Source organism: Dermacentor silvarum, chromosome 3 (assembly GCF_013339745.2).
Source record: "Dermacentor silvarum isolate Dsil-2018 chromosome 3, BIME_Dsil_1.4, whole genome shotgun sequence".
NCBI lineage: Eukaryota > Metazoa > Arthropoda > Arachnida > Ixodida > Ixodidae > Dermacentor > Dermacentor silvarum.
Genome location: NC_051156.1, coordinates 58217135 through 58233988, shown reverse-complemented (window position 1 = coordinate 58233988; position 16854 = coordinate 58217135). Strand labels below are relative to the sequence as shown.

The following is a 16854-nucleotide window of genomic DNA, read 5'->3' as shown; positions in this document are numbered from 1 at the left end:
TCACACTAGCGATAAACAAATGTGTGGAAGTTTCGCGAGTAAAGTGCAATGTACCGGAGGAGAGGACAGCTTGTGTAATATTGTTTGGCACAGAATAGGCAGAGAAATGGTTTGATACTAGTTATCATTTGAATCGTTCGTTTCATGGCCAATCTGCGATAATACATGTGTTACATATAGCGAGAAAAACCAAGCAACCATCTGCTCCGTTTAATGTTTAGCAAGCAAAGCGGCAGTGCGCTCGTATAAATATGTTTGCGCCGCGTGTTTCCTATAGTGAACTGGATTTCTAACTACGACGTATTTAGCGACTAACGAGTTGATATATTCCAACTGGAACCCTATGGAGCTAATGTTACGTCAAAGGCACGTGCACATATTTTGTTTGAATTCATTCAGCTATCAGCACGTGATGTACCATGTTTGGTCGCGAATGCATAATGTGTGGTGCGGAAGTTCTTAGTTGAGTGCCATCGGAGAAAAGCGTCTCACTCCGCTCGTCTTTCCTTGGTTTATAGGTTCATATATATATATATATATATATATATCTGTGTTGTCTTCTTTTCGCTCATCATTCATATATTGTGACAGTAACGTATGAAGTGAACGCTTCGCGAAATTCTCTAGCACCTTTCCACTTCTAATCACACCTTTGCACCTTTGCAAATGCTGCCATTTAGCACGCACTACTTTTTGATCGCTAATGCAGGTTGTTTGGAAAGTTGCTACAGCCTCTGCAGCTTTGTCTTCTATGCATGAAGCTGGGTAAAGGTGCGACCGGTGCCTACCGGCTGGGCTCCGCGATCATGACTACGACATAGTGTTCGAAAAAACGACACGACAACTCGTATGAAAACTTGGGACAACCCAATGACGCCGACAACATCCGTAATATATTCAGGGTTATTTATTTTATCTGCAGCAAATCTCTAAAAATTGACTGCGGCAGATATAAGAATTGTGATGCTTGATCTAATCCACGCGATGAGGCGGCCATTGCTTTCAAAAGAAAACCAAATGCCTAATTTATTAATGACATACTTACGTTAGTGAACTGTTCAGATAATTATTTTACGGCACATATCTTAACCAACAAAGTGTAGCTAGTGAGTTTCCAACATGCATCCACTTCGAACAAATTTTAGGGGCTGCGCTAATTTCAAGATACTAAGAGAAGGGACCGGATCTTTAGCTACAGGGCGAGAACTAAGCATACAGATGGGGGAGAGTCCCCCCCCCCCCCTCCGCACACCCATCACTTAATAGGCAGCAGGCCGTGGCATGGCGCCTCCTTCAAACAAATACGTATCCAAACCCGGTCACTTATAATAACTATCATCCTGAACAATATTCGGCCAGATGTAAATTTTGTCATGGAAGCGCGGACCTGGATCACATTATCTGGGCCTGCCGTCAGGCGCCCCGACATGGCCGAAAAATTAAGGATGGGAAGCAGTGAGAGACCATGCGGCTCAGCTCGGCCTCCGAAGACCAACTCTTGGCCGTTCATCAGGCCGAGGATGTTGCCAAAGCCCAAGGGCTTCTGGCCTCCATAAAGGTACATAAAGGCCTCCATAATGGGGCTCCCGCCAATCTTCCGCCTGCCTAAATAAAAGTTATTTCTCTCTCTCTCTTAACTGTAAACATTTTTAGCGCGATGTCAAAACCATTTGCTGACAGCCATACTCGATTGTTGAGAATATGAGTGGAACAAGAGCGCGATCATCAAGCGCACGGCCCAGGGGACACAGGTTTCAAACAAAGAAGTAGCACTGATTACTTTTTTATTATAAGAATGTAATCCAGTCCTACTTTTTAAGACGCGGACACAGAAAGACGTGACAGGACGGGTGCTGTGTCCTGTGTCTTTGGCTTAAAAAGTTGAGCTGGGTTACTTTCATAAGAAATAAAAACAATGCATCACCAACTAGCCCCGCAACGTTCTTTGTTAAGCGGCACTAAGCAGCCGTAACTGACGGAGGCACAGTCATTTCGTTCGTTACATTATGATGCCGTGAAACAGAGGGCGGAGCTTGCTGCCCGCAAAATCGATCATGGACTGACTACGCCGTCATCGCGGCGCCATTCCTAGTGGCGCTACCAGAGTCCTCGTCGGCGCAACCCAGACCTTGCAGGCTACACACCCAACGCTTACCGCCTTGCCAGTGTTCCCAAACGAACTCGATGACAAAGACCATTAACTCACTGAAATGAGAGACAAAAATAGAAGAACTCGTGAGTGACGATGACGAATACCAAGCCGGATTCAGCAAGGCACTGGAATACCATGAGACGATCCAAAAAACCATCAGCCGCGTTGGTATACGTAAGCATTCAAGTTCCGTTACTTGATCTTTACGGACTGCCACCGGCCCTTTGCAAGGACAGCAGTAGGCAATACATCCAGTCGGTCCACCCGGTGAACACACGAAGGTGAGCACAAATGCAAGAGAGCCGACGCTGCAGGTACACCTATGGAAGCTTCTGGACGAGGCCAAGTTCCAGCGTCAGCTCATCATGAACAGCAACAAGGTGATCACCGATAAGGGCCCCAAGATCCCGGCTAGAAGAGAGGACAAGTACGAGCTGGTAGTTGCTCAAGCGTCCACATTAACTTAAAATACTCCTGAGGTCAAAGCAGTCACCGTTAAACTTGCGTGGAGCAGACATCAAGGTCCAGCAACATGATAGAAACCGAATTAGATTTCGACCCGTGCCCACCTACGCACTCTCGCTACTTAGTGCGAACTACCAGGAGACTCAGAGCCAGCCCCACCACCGTGAGAACCACAACCGAAAACATACTCGTCGCTCTTGCTCCTCTCAGCACCACTACCGCAACGAGATCGAATACCACCGGCAAGATAGAGTTTGGAACCATAGCACCAAAGACGGTCATATCGTAAGCGCGGAGGCCTTGTAAGACCCACAACCACAAAGGGGACACAAGCTACCACAGCAACCACCACAAGAATGACTGCTTCGTTTTCAGAAATACCACTATGTGCAGCCGCCCTATAGTTCAGGTTGTCCAAGTGCGAGGGCTATTATATGGAGAACGTCAGAACCCCGACACGGTCGTATGCGACTATGCGACTGGGTGGGGGTTGAAGCTCACTTACGTGGACCAGCAGAGCCTACATCCCACTGACAACACCAGCAACTTCCCTACCTCGAGAGATGCCCGATAACTCAAAGTTTAACGCCTTTCACCACGGCCGAGTCAAAGTGTGCACTTTCGCGGCATTGTTATGACCCACCTCGGAACGCCGCGCCGATGTACAACCCGACACCTTCGTAGCGCCTACATCCAAAGCGAGACCGACAACATGAATGATCTTATTATGATACACAGGCTAAAGGAGAAAGGGAAACAGTCCCCTCCGGCAGCTCCTCCTGTCGCTCGCACGCCATCGAGTGATTCATGGGATTCATGGGCTACCCTTTCATCCTGGTGGAACGCCAACAACAACCACCGCAGCTACCACTGCAGCCAGCGCGTCAGGCAGTTGTACACTCGGAAAGTAACGAGGGCATCTACGAACCAAATCGGCCGCCGCCAGCCGGAAAATTTCGTGCACAACACGTTCGTTGTCGGTGCGGGTAGCGAGCGATGACTCTAACGCTGCAAAGCGTCAACAGCTTTTTTTTCCTTGACGGTTGCAGAATTTATAAATTCAACAGGATTAGTTTCAATATGACGAGTTCTCACTTTTGTTTAGCTGTGCCCATTGCCGTATATTTTCCTATAGGTTAGCTGTCTTGGCTCTCCTACCCAATTTGTACTGCCATTGTCTAATCCTTCTTCACATGGTAAGTGTGCCTCAAACAGGCATGGGTATGCAAAACTTGATTTGAAGAGAATCTGCCCTTCTTGATTACTTGTACCAGCGCTCACCAATTGTACCATTCTCATATGTGCGTTCGCTGTAATTGTTGGAGTGCTTCTCAATTATTATTAGACAAGCAGATATGTGCTCAGCACCAATCGTAATGCGGAAGCTATGCATAAAGGAGTCGAATCCTAGGCCTAATACTCATTTGGCAGGACTGCATAGCCAGTGAACCATTGTGGCATAAATGTTTGACTCTTTTGTTCTTTTTCTTTGTTTTGCAGTGCGTGGTTGTGAAGAAGGTTTGGTACCTGTCTTATACCTCAGTTGAGTTATTGGAGCTTCCGAGCAATGTGACCTGTATGCGGTTTGCCCTCGTTACACCAATCTACAAGGGCGAGGCTTTATCACGGCTTGAGTATAATCCGAACGGAACTGTGTAAGTTGCACCTCTGAAAAGATGAAGTTCACATGGACAGTAGTACGCAGCTAATAAGAAAAAAACCCTTACTACCTTAAGGAAGGTTCTCGGTTGAAATAAAAGTGATCATGGACCGGGAATCTAACCTGGAGTCAGCAATGTTATCTTGCCGTCGCGTTATGATCTGAACTACCATCTCCATTTTAAAGCGAAGCTGTTAAGTTCTGTCTTCGAAGGTCGCGTCCGGATGTAGAAAACAAACTCTCATTGGCCGTATGCTGTATGTGCGAGTGAAAGCGCGCCTCCCTCTCGCGCTTTCACGGGGAGCGAACGCACGGCGGAGAGCAACCGCCGCATCTTCCGTCGCGCGAATGGCCGCGGGGGGACGAGAGGGAGGCAGGGGAGGCGACGTTTAGCTGCGACACCAAATGCGTATCTTGCGACCGGGCACAAGGGGAACTGGCGACTCAATCTCCCACGCGAAAGGAGGACAGCGGGAAGGCTGCTCCGGAGGGAGGGGTTGCGGCTTCTGCTCTGCGAGCAACTTGTACTTTGCGCGGCGCCGTGCGCTGGCGCGCACCCTATCTTGGCAGCGATCTGCAACACGGCTCCTACCCTTGTATGAGCTGTGCTTTTGTCGCTCAGTTTCCATTAAAGCTATAGACAGCATGAGCCTTCGCTCGCTGCTGCTTGCGCGCTTGCTCACGCCAGCGTTTTGACAGCAGTTGTGTGCGGTCACACAAACAACGCGCAGAACTGTTGTCGATGGCGGCGGCGTTTTGCTCGCGTTCGCAGCGAACGCGAGTGGCGTTGGTGACGTGTTTGTGAAGAACGTGCCAACCTTGCCGTACACCCTACGGCGGTGTACCGTAGCGACCATAAGGCCATGGTCGTTGTGGTCGCTAAATAAATTAAAACCACCTGATAATTTATATTTCCCATTCTTTAATAGTTCAAATAAACAATTACACCATGACATCTTAATAGTCATACCTTTAAATACATAATTCGCACCATTTCTTCGCTGGTTTTCGATCTCCACCCCAGTGGAAGGGCTGACAGTTTTTTTTTCTTCCTTTATTGCCGGAACTTTCACGAAGGAAACACAAAGTGCAACAATTTTTTTCCAAAGAAATAAAAACATAATTATACAAACACAATTTCAAACTTGCATGCATACATATCGTGCTGTCAGTCGCATTTTAAACACGAATTTTAAACATGAAATGGCCAGTCTAAACTACCATCTCTTTCGTAGCTTCGTGTTACTGCCTGTTAACTATTCCCTTTTCCTCAGCGCTAGCTCTTAAACAAGAAGAATATAAACGACAGCACAAAACCGGGCTGGCGCCTGGTAAGAAGGAAAATCAGAGTATGCAAGGGTCTGCATCCGCCACGGACTGTATGTAAATACAATCGTGTTTCATGCTAGGTGATAAAATTTTATTCTAAAATTTTATTAGTGCTTCACATGTTGTGACTTCAACTGCGCTCGAAAGCTGCAGCGTGGAGAAACTGCGTCCCCGACTTGTGTGCCGCGAACGCATTCGTCATAGGGGCGTCATTTTTTCACGACAAACACAGCATGTGCCGACGCTTCGCATGCATAAAATAACCCAAGTTTACCACCACAGAGTTGCTTAGCTGGTCATATATACAGCGGCTTCGCGCATTCATTGCCAGTCACTGGATTCGCACTACAGGAATTCCAACAGAGCGGTATTGCAGGTGCTTTGGAACAGCATTTCTGGAGCGCCGTCTGGGCAACGTTGCATCACAATTGAGTAAGAGTGCTCAGGGGTCAAACTGAGTGACTCTAATCCACACTCTCAAAAAGAAATTGAGCCATGCGACTGCATATCTCGATTTCATTATTTGGTAAATGTATAGCTTTATCAGTAATTGATAATTTGATAGCATCAGTAATGGGACAACCTGAAGACCACGTATGCTTGATCCCGCTTCCTTTCAGTGAAGTAAAGCTAAAGCGCGGAAATTCTCTTGTCTAAGTGCGCAGAAACAAAAGTATGTTAGAACGCACGGCAGTTTTGAGGAAATCCGCAGTTTTGAGGATGTTTTATAACCAGTACCAACGGGAAATTATCGCTGAACTACATAGGCAACCAATTCTGGTTTCTCTGAAACAAACTTTTTTAGCTGAAGTAAAATGTATCAGCAAAACAGAGACCCCATTTGTTGCAGCGCGGTAACTATAACGTCACAACTAGACATTAAGTCAAAAATAGCAGCGGCAGGCCGAATTAATTGGCTACTTGAAGCTGGGGAAACAGAGAGTGAGCAAATTACTTATGTATACACCCTCAAGGCAGAGGCTTTTTCAATGCAAGAGTCCTCATTCAGTGGAAGTTATCTCGCAACAAAGATTACTCATCAGGGCTGACAAGAGGCGAGGAGCACGCTTCTAGTGGAAAGGGTTTCGATGGGGCCGAGCCAGCACAGTGAAAATAGATAACCGCATAAAGATGGTGGTGCCGGCTTCTCCGATTGGTCCGCCTCGCCTTACTTAGCTTGCGGTGGCTGGTCGAAAATCCCGGCGGCGTGCAACGGAAGGATAAGAATGCCGCTAAAACGGATCCTCAGCAAGGAAGAGTTGGCAGAGCGCTGTCGTATGCATGCGGAAAGGGCTCGATAACGTTTTACTGCCACGCAAAAAGGTTTATCATGCGCAAATAAATACATGCTCACCGGCAGGTGCGAGCAGCGAGGGCCTGAGCGATTGGCGGGCAGCCATCTTCTATTCCTTTCGGAACGGGGCAGTCTGTGGCTATTAAGAAAAAGTTGCAGTTTTGTTCGGCATATTAATGCATTTTTTTCCCGTACACGTCACTTTGACGTGGTGAGTTTTCGCGGTTTTGTGACGTCACGTGACAGACAGGCGAAGTGGGCGTAGCCAGAAAACATTGGACCAATAGCAGAGGGCTGATGGTGAAAAGGCGTTGAATCAGGAATGATTATTTTTCTTTTGTGCTGTTTAATCATGCATAATCAGTGTGTACACGGTATATCAGATAGGTAGCTATCGCGGTTTTCGTGACGTCGCGTGACAGACAGGCGAAGTTGGGAGTGGCCCGAAAATGTTTTGACCAATCGTGCAGGCTGATTGCAGAAATTGGAATCAAAACAGTTTGGAATCAGTTTACGTTATAGCGCCCCAGTTTCTTACAGAGCTGTTCAATTCAAGTTCAGTGTTCCAGCACTTCGACTCAAGGTTAATCCAGCATCGCGATGCCATCAGCTAACGTTCTGATTAGATCTGCTATCCCACCCTGAAAGGGGTTTGAGCCGCGTTAGAATCCCTTACGAGGACAATACTTCTCAAAACAGAAACCTGCATGGGCTTTCTTTGTAGCGCCATGACTTTGTAATTGGAAAGCATTTGTCCGCCGTGAGGGTCTCCACACAGCTCATTACTTATTCTGTGTTTCAGTGTGCCGTGTTATCGATAAATTTAGCTTCGCTGTGATCTACTATCCTCCTGGTTGGCTCTAATGAGAGTGCGACTGTTCGAGAAAGGCGAGTGTCCCGTGTTGGTGCAATGGCCGGACCAAGGGAAATTATTCAAAGAAAAACTCCTGTTTTTATTGTGAGGAACCTGCCTTGGTTTCCTTTGTAAATTCGTGCTACTTTTATATCTATGACAATTGGGCAGCATCATGCGACGATGATATGCATACGAGTATGCTATTACGGGCGACAACATAATTTAGCCGCTGTTACGCGAGCATAATGGCTTCTACCTTGTTTCAATACCCGTTTCGCAATCTCCCGTGCTCGAGTACACATCACGTCGTAGGTATTGTTCATTTACGGCTTCTCCGCTTCTAAAATAAGACATTGACTTTCAACGACATTCATTTCGTGTCCCTGACAATTTGCTATAACGAAGTTTTACTGTAACTATAATCTAGCATAGAGGGGGGGGGGGGTCATTGCTGATAAACTCAATGTCAAACTCAATGGAATAGTGTTGATTTCTTTACATCTTCGGTGCTAAAGAGATACAGTGGTCGTAAGCTCCATTAAGAAATATTGTTGGCTTTGATTAGGACCTTAACCGAAAAAGTGTAAGAGTGATCTTGAAGATTAATATGCAGAAGGCTAAGATAAGGTTAAATTGCCTGGCAAGGGCACAAGGATTCAGGATCGCCAGTCAGCCTCTAGAATCTGTAAAGGAGTACGTTTACCTAGGTCAATTACTCACAGCGGACCCTGATCATGAGAAAGAAATTTACAGAAGAATAAAATTGGGTTAGAGAGCATACGGCACGCATTACCAAATCTTGACTAGGAGCTTACCACTGTTGTTAAAAAGAAAGGTGTACAATCAGTTGCATTCTACCAGTGCTAACGTATGGGGCCGAAACTTGGAGGTTAACAAAGAAGCTCGAGGACAATGTAAGGACCGCACAAAGAGCGATGGAACGGAAATTGTTAGGCGTAACGTTAAGAGACAGGAAGAGGGCGGTGTGGATCAGAGAGCAAACGGGGATAGCCGGTATTCTAGTTGATATTAACAGGAAAAAATGGAGCTAGGCTGGTCATGTAATGCGTAGGATGGATAACCGGCGAACCATTAGAGTTACAGAATGGATACTAAGAGAAGGGAAGCGCATTCGAGGACGGTACAAAACTAGGTGGGGTGATGAATTTGGGAAATTTGCAGGCGCAAGTTGGAATCAGCTAGCGCAAGACAGGGGTAATTTGAGATCGCAGGCAGAGGCGTTCGTCTTGCAGTGGACATAAATATAGGCTGATGATGATGATGACATTGAAACAAACTTACAGTTGCCTATTCCGTCCAGACATCGCGTGTTCGGCTCAAGATGCATGCGATCGATTTTCAAGGTGCGTAACAGGAAAGAATTGCTTTTACATGCAGTAAGTAGTAACAGATCTCTAAACTTCTTACTGTCGGGTGGCCTGCCGGTCTCCAACTCTCCAACTCGTTCTAGCAGACGGCCAAACAGTCTAAGGCGTGAGTTGGTCATATATCAATTTGGCATTGTGCAGTGCTAAATTTCAAGAAAATAATGTCCGAGGCCTGCATGCTGCAGCGTGCAGAAGAAATATTCTTCTCAGATAGTTCTTAGACCTCCGATATTTTTTGAACATTTCAAGTGAACTACGCGCATCGAACTCAGAATGCCGTCACGATCAACGATGCCAAACGCTGCAGCGCTACGCGCCGCGGGCGCGCCAGAAAATGAAAACTCCTGGCCTTTGCGGCCGAAATGAAAACTCCTGGCCGAGCGGTCGTCACGATGTCAGCAGGGTGAATCTGGTATGTCAGCGTCGGGGACGATGCCCATTGGTCGAACAATAACCTACGACTTCCGGTTTGTCTGCTAGCAGGTGCGCGCGCTCCCTGTTTTTCCTCGTCGTGTTGCTCGCCTTGTGCGCCCTTGCGAATTGGTAATTACAGCCCGCAACGCAAGTGCCAAATTGCTCGCGTTCCAACATAGTCGTGCTTAGCGGTCTGATTAGCTGCGCGAACACAGTTCGACAGTGTTGGCCTATCTAGACGAGCCCGCAACACAGGGTCTATAGCGGCAAGCTTCGCATGAACACGGGCCGGCACCGCAGCAACAGCGGGTAGCCGAGAAGAGTTGAATCCACGTCCCCGTTACCGGCACAGTAACTCGGCGCATGCCGTTTGCCATTCGCGGGCCGCCGTTCGACGGTGGTTTTCCTCACGAACGGCGAGATTTCCTTGCCGTAGAGAGGATGAGACCGGGACCAATTTGTGCGGTAGCTTCACCGCCACCGCCGCCGATCGCCCGACGGCGCCGATATCGTTGCTAGGCCTTTTCCGGTTCACTTCAAAGCTAGCACGGACGGCGCTTCGGAATGAATTACCGACTCTCACAAGCCGCAATACTTCTTACCGTTGTTATCGCTCTTCGCAATAATTGTACACGAAAAAGAAAATACGCTTATATTAGCGGCGCCGTCGGCTGCGATGCGAGCACAGCAGAGCCATGCAGTCGTCTACCGTCGGTAGCCGGGCACTGCAGCTGAGTTCGACAAGCATCGGAGCTGTCGTTCATGTTTAACGTTTGACAGTGGATATAGTTCTTCATAAAATGTCCAATTTACGCATCACTTTATCTAGGGAAAATTATTTTGCTAGGAACAGAATCTGCAGCCGATGTTTTCGTTGCCGGTGGCTGTTTTCGTTTGTCGGTGGCTTCGCAGTCGTCGATTGGCCCGTAGATCGTGCTGCGGGCGGTGCGCCGGCCGAACTGCCGTCTACGTTGGACACCTCTCGCGCGGAAGACGTTCTACGGCACTGGATGCCGGTTCGCCGTCGGTATATGTGCCGCTAGCGTGTACGTGCCTTAACCGGAAGTGGACAGTGTTTTGAAGACCGCATTGGCGATGACGTATGTTACGTGGCATTTGGCGAAGCACTCGGCGAGGAGGGGAGACCAGCCGACGAAGAGAGTAGCGAAGGAAAGAGCGAAACGAGCGAGGGCCGTTTTTCGATCATCCAACGCTTATAACTCCGCGTTTACGGACCATTTCGAAAAATTCTCCGGCTACGTGTTCGTTATAGACTCGTACATAGCTGCAACACCACAACTATATTTGTACCTCTGGATGTTTTAGGGGTCCTTTAAGAAGACCCGTCGACAGCGGTGTTAGCAGTGCGATAACAGCGAATACGTTCTGTAACATGAGTCTTCAATGGGATGAAGGCAAATACGTTCTAGAGGACCAGCCCTAGAAAAAAGAACGTTCTAAGTTAAGCACACTGATCATAATTATACTGTACGTCATTTTCTTTACAAGATGGTTCCATACCGCTAGAGCACACGGTGCCCTGATGTTCGTGTAGAAAAGGTATTCAAAATTTAACTATTCGCTTTCTCACCGAAATATACCTATAATAAAGAACGACAGAGGCCGACAGGTTTCAAGGCGGCTCTACCTTCAAAAAAACGGTGGTATCCTTTATGTAGGCATATTAGCGAAATGTAAGACATATAATCTTGATTGTCTAGGGATATCTCACTCAGCATGATCTGCACTTGAATTTAACCGGCGGTAATACTTCCTTAATAAATTTTGTTTTACTTGCGCAGGTACGTCCGCAACTGGTATCAATCAACTGGCGGACAGCGTTCTAAGAATATCATCTACACACGGCACCTTCCTTACGGTAATTGTTATATATGTATGTTACGGTCACTGCTGAGACAACTAAATTGATTTATTATACCGGAGTAATATTGCCGTAATAAATTTCTCGTACTTAAGTATGTAAAATTTAGAGGAGATTACGGTTTGCTTTCTCGCTCGCTACCTTTTATGACGTAAGAGTGAGACAGGAAGGGAAGGAAAGACAGGGAAGTTAGCCAGTGTAAGTACCGGCTGACTACCCTGTGCTTGGGAAAGGGTTAAATGGAATAAAAGGCGATAGAAGCAACTAATAAAAATAAAGTGAGAAAATTTCACACAATAGCGCGACGCTACGCGCTACAACGTTCAGTGTCGGTCGCACAATTCACAAGCCCTTAACAACTTGTGCAGAGCCCTTAAGGCCTTGAGTGCCGAAACCCGTCGGGGCCAGTGTCCTATATATTTTCCTCTGTGAAGGTGCGATCATCCAATTTTTTGAGCGCGATCATGAGCACCTTTCTTGCCCCATTGAAACGGGGACAGTCATAGAGGATAGAGATGTGCTCGGTCGTCTTCTCGTAGCCAGATTTGTCGCACACATGTAAGGCGGTCGGCCATTCCCATGCAGAAGGAATAGGTGTTCGTGAATGTCACGCCAAGCCACAAGATGCAAAGAAGTGCTGCTTCTGCTCGTGGTAACCCTGGTGGAAGACGGAGGTGTAGACGTGGGCCCAATCTGTGGAGACGTCTGTTGGTGAATTCACTAATTTTCCACAGAGTCTACGTAAGCTCTCGTGCGAGGGAGCGAAGCCTTGTGGCTGCATCTGTTCTCGCCAGTGGTATTCATATAATATGGCCACCATCGTGGGACGATCGGGCTACGACATCCGCACTGTTATTTCCCGAAATTCCGCAGTCACCCGGTATCTACTGGTAGATGATGCTGTGCCCATTGTCGATTGTGTGATGGTGTAGCTGGATGTCTGCGACTTATTGTACGTTAGGTGGTTGATTAAAAGGGGGCAGCAGAAACTTGAGAGCTGCCTTCGAGTCACAAAAGATGGACCATGACTGTGATGGTTTGCAACCAATAAACTCAACAGCAGCACGGATAGCCGTGAGTTTTGCTGCCGTCGAGGTTAAATTGTGAGACGTCTTGAATTTGATGGTGATAGATTTCGCGGGAATTACCACTCCTCCAGCTGGAGTTTTCGAGGAGACGGAACCGTCCGTGTAAACGTGGATGTCTTCTCTGTGTTTCCCAATGCATGAATAAAAGCACGGTTTCTTTGAGGGTGGAATATATCTCCGTTTTCTTTTTCCTACCGGAATTACGAGGAGGGCTTAGAGTGGATGCAGGCACCATAGTGGTAGCGATGGTCGTGCTGCAGGCGTGAAGTTCGACGGAAACATTCCTTGGTTGGCGGAGATAATTCGGCAAACGCTGAACAAGGTCGAGCGGCACGAAGGCAGGCGAGATGATGCGATAGAAGTCAGGCAAATTACCTATGTGCATCCTTAAAATTCGACTTGAATGTAGGTATTGATGGGGTGGTCATGCTCTATGGCTATTGTTGATGCCATAGAGGCACACCTCGGAAAGCCAAGGTATGTTCCCTACGCTTGAGCTTGCGCAGACTGGAGGGCACGCAGCTTGGCCTTGCCGTTCGCAACCAGAGCAGGTAAGCTATAGCGTAGGAGGCCCAGGAAGTGCGTTATAGAGTTGGAGCATCACCCTCACAGACGCACCCCATGCCTGATTCTTCTTCCTGACGCGCGTGCGAATAGACGCAGGATCATGTGCTCCGACGGAGCGGCGATAGCGGCCCTTGCTGGCCGCGGAAACAGGTTCAGCTCCGAAGACAAGGATAACGAGATCGTACTGCCTGCTCTACCCACCGGTCGTGTTGTTTTAAACACGTTGTTCTTGCACGGCGACGTGAGGGTGAGGCCCTCTAGGGTCGAAGATTTCAGGGGACGCTGGTGTGCTCCCCGACGTGTGGCGTTAGAGGCATACCAGATTTGTGTGAGTGATGACTTTCAACAGCGTGGAAACTGCAAGGAAAGTGGCCGCCTTCAAGGAGCTGCAAGTGAAATTTCGCCGTTGGATCGTTTTAGATGCGGAGCATCTTATAGCGGCTGCCTGTCCCGCGGCGTCGTTTGCGTCGGCGTCGGCGTCCGTCCGCACCTCTCCTCATTCTCTCCACGCCAGCTGTGCGATAACGCCTCTCTCCTCCTCTCCCCTCTCCACGCCATCTGTTCGATAACGCGCTTCTCCCTCCGTGTCTTCATCCGCCATCTGTGCGATAGCGCGCACATGCACGCCTCTCTCTCTCCTCCTCCTCTCCGCGCCAGCTGCTTATATAAACCCGGTGCATGCGCCGCTGCCTCAGTTGCTGCTTCGGTTTAGTCACGCTGCGCCGTCCGATGCGCGCAATGGACGCCACCGAATCTGTCAACGAACTGTCTGGCACATCTTCAAACAGCAGCAGCCAGTTCATTAACAGAATCGCGAGCACCTCTGAAGACAAGGCTGCGCAGAGAAAAGCTCGCGACACAGAACGTAAACGGCGGCGACGCGCAGCGGATCCAGATTCAGTTCGCCAACGCGAAGCCGCTTCGAAACGTCAGCGTCGAGCAGCGGATTCCACACTTCGAGAAAGCGAAGCCGCTTCGAAACGTCAACGTCGAGCAGCGGATTCCGAGCTTCGAGAACGGGAAGCCGCGTTGGTTCGTGAACGTCGAGCAGCAGAACCTGAGCTTCGGGACCGTGAAGTTCAACGTAAACGTACGAAGCGAGCGGCGGAACCCGACCTTCGAGAACGGGAAGCCGCGTTGTTTCGCGAACGTCGAGCAGCGGATGCTGAGCTTCGACAACGTGAAGCAACGTCGGTTCGAGAACGTCGAGCAGCAGAACCTGAGGTTCGGGACCGTGAAGTTCAACGTAAACGTACGAAGCGAGCGGCGGAACCCGAAGTTCGAGAACGGGAAGCCGCGTGTAAACGTCAACGAGAGGCTGCTCCCGATGCTGCACGCGACAGCGAGCGCGCCGCCGCTTTCGTGGCGCGCTCGCGGTCGCGTGCAGCACGCGGAGCCAAGCAGCACGCGCAGCCCGACGCTCGCTTCAAACGTGACTTCCTGGACCGGAGCTTCGGACACAGTTGCAAGGTGTGTGACAGACTTTGGTTCAACAACAACCTCACGCGGATTGGAAACATCCAGAACGATACTCATCGGACCAAAGCGCTGTCAGTTCTTTGCAACGAGTTCGATGCCAGCTACGACGGCAAGAGCAAGACTGACTACAATGACTACGTTGTGTGTGCATCGTGTAAAGACTCGTTGATCGCGGGTCGAGTCCCTGCTATGAGCGTGAGTTACGGCTACCGCTACCCACCTCGACCTGACCATCTACCCGAGTTGAACACGGTGGAAGAACGACTCATCGCTCCTCGACTCCCGTTCCTGAGCATACGACGCTTGACGCATGGCAACGGACAGTACGGAATTAAAGGCCAGGTCGTGAACGTTCCCATCGAAGTTCCAACGCTCGTTCAGTGCCTGCCTCGCAACGTTTCCGACGACGCGGCGATAGACGTTCACATCAAGAGAATACTGGTGAGCAAGGCGTCGTACAAGCGCGGTTTGGTCAAGCGCAGCAACATTCACGCTTGGTTGAAACACTTGGAGCAGACTCCTCTCTACAGATACGTGAACGTACAGATAGACTGGAGTCGACTGGACCAGTTTGACGGGGACGACGCCGAGTGCAACGACGACGAAATCGAAGCTCTACCCGAAATCACAGACTTGGACGATCCCATGCAAGCGGTTATTGCTCCGAACGCCGTCAGCCAAACGATAGTGTATGACGACGTCGGAGTACGAAGCGAAGAAGGCGTTCGGAAACTCGTGGACAACACTTACAGTTTGGACGTTGCGCGCCGTCGGCAGTCCGGATCTTCTACTCAAACGACGAGGCCCAGCGGTTCAACACGTTCGTTGCCAACCAACAGCAAGAGCAGCGAGAAGTCGTGTGCTTGCGTGCTTGCGACACGTTCCTCGGCTGCAAGACTCAACACTTAATCGGAAACGCTAAACGCAACGTTGACAAGATGACTACCAGCGAGTTTGGAAACCTTCCGCGGGAGATTCTGCTGGTGGTGGGGAAACCGTACATGATCACGTCCAACATCGACGTAGTGGATGGACTCGTCAACGGCGCTGTCGGCACGTTAAAGCTTTGCGAGCGCCAGGCCGCCGACGACGCCTACCCCAACCGCCTGTGGCAACAGTTTGACGTTCCCACCACCGGCGGGATCACTCGTGCGCGTTCCAAACGAGCGATACAAGAAGCCACACGCAAAGGGTAGGTCGTTGAAAGTGCGTGGATCCCGATCGAACGACAGTTTCTAGCGCTAACCATCGACCGCAAGTTCGGCGTTACCTGCAAACGGTCCCAGTTCCCTCTCGTGCAGGCCAGCGCTATTACCGTACACAAGTCTCAGGGCGGCACGTACTCCGAGGTCGTGTACGAGTACGCAAAGACCCATCCGCAAAAGTTCGCGTACGTTGCGCTCAGCCATTGCACCAACATCAACAACCTATACCTCACCACCTCGGCCGGCGATCACTGCTTCCATCACAGACACGCCAACGCCGACAAGAACATGGCGGACGAGTTTGAACGCTTGCAGAAACACAAGCTAGACACCGTCACGCACCGGTACTTGCACGTGCTCGAGACCGACGTTCACACAGAGACCGAATTCACGCCAGTACTCCTAAACACCAGATCGCTCAGCGCTCATGCGTTAGACATTGAGCGAGATCCGGTGCTCAGCAAAGTGGACGTGCTCTGCTTTACGGAGACGTGGAACGCCGTGAACGTCGACATTGCGGGCTACGCTACGGTCGCGCGTACACATGGGTTTGGACGACCTGCGGGCGGTGTGGAAATCTACGTCAAGCGTTCCGACAAACGTTCCTTCAACACGCTGGACCTAGAACTGCGCCCCACTGCTGACCAACGTAGCAACGGCGAGCATTGTGCCGCTAGCGTCTACGGCGTTAACGTCATGACAATGTACCTCGCACCCAACCTCTCACGTACAGCCGTGGAGAAGTACATCGACGAGGCCATGGGTGAATACCGAAAACAACAATACGCAGACACACAACCTTTCATGCTCATTGGCGACTTTAATGTCGACATCATGAAGAACGATTGGATGGTTGAGTACATGTCATCACACCACTCGCTACAACACGCATCACACGACGACCGCAAACAACAGCCAACTACCATTCACGGAACATGCATCGATCACGTCTTCAGCAATCTCAAGATACAACCACTGCTACGAGATCCACTCACAGTTCATTTCACCGACGACAAAGCCATCATACTCAAAGCAAGTGCACACCTCAAATAGACGCTGCTCAATAAAGACATTC

General features: G+C 49.4%; 1 protein-coding gene across 1 annotated transcript; it reads left to right on the top strand.

Annotated features, from left to right (window-relative positions):
* The first annotated feature begins 1465 nt into the window (after positions 1–1465).
* Positions 1466–15483, top strand: LOC125944240 (uncharacterized). Its single transcript, XM_049664575.1, has 4 exons — positions 1466–1558; positions 2467–2589; positions 4118–4193; positions 14321–15483. The coding sequence occupies exons 1-4, from the start codon at positions 1466–1468 to the stop codon at positions 15481–15483; spliced, it is 1455 nt and encodes a 484-aa protein (XP_049520532.1).
* Positions 15484–16854: the final 1371 nt, after the last annotated feature.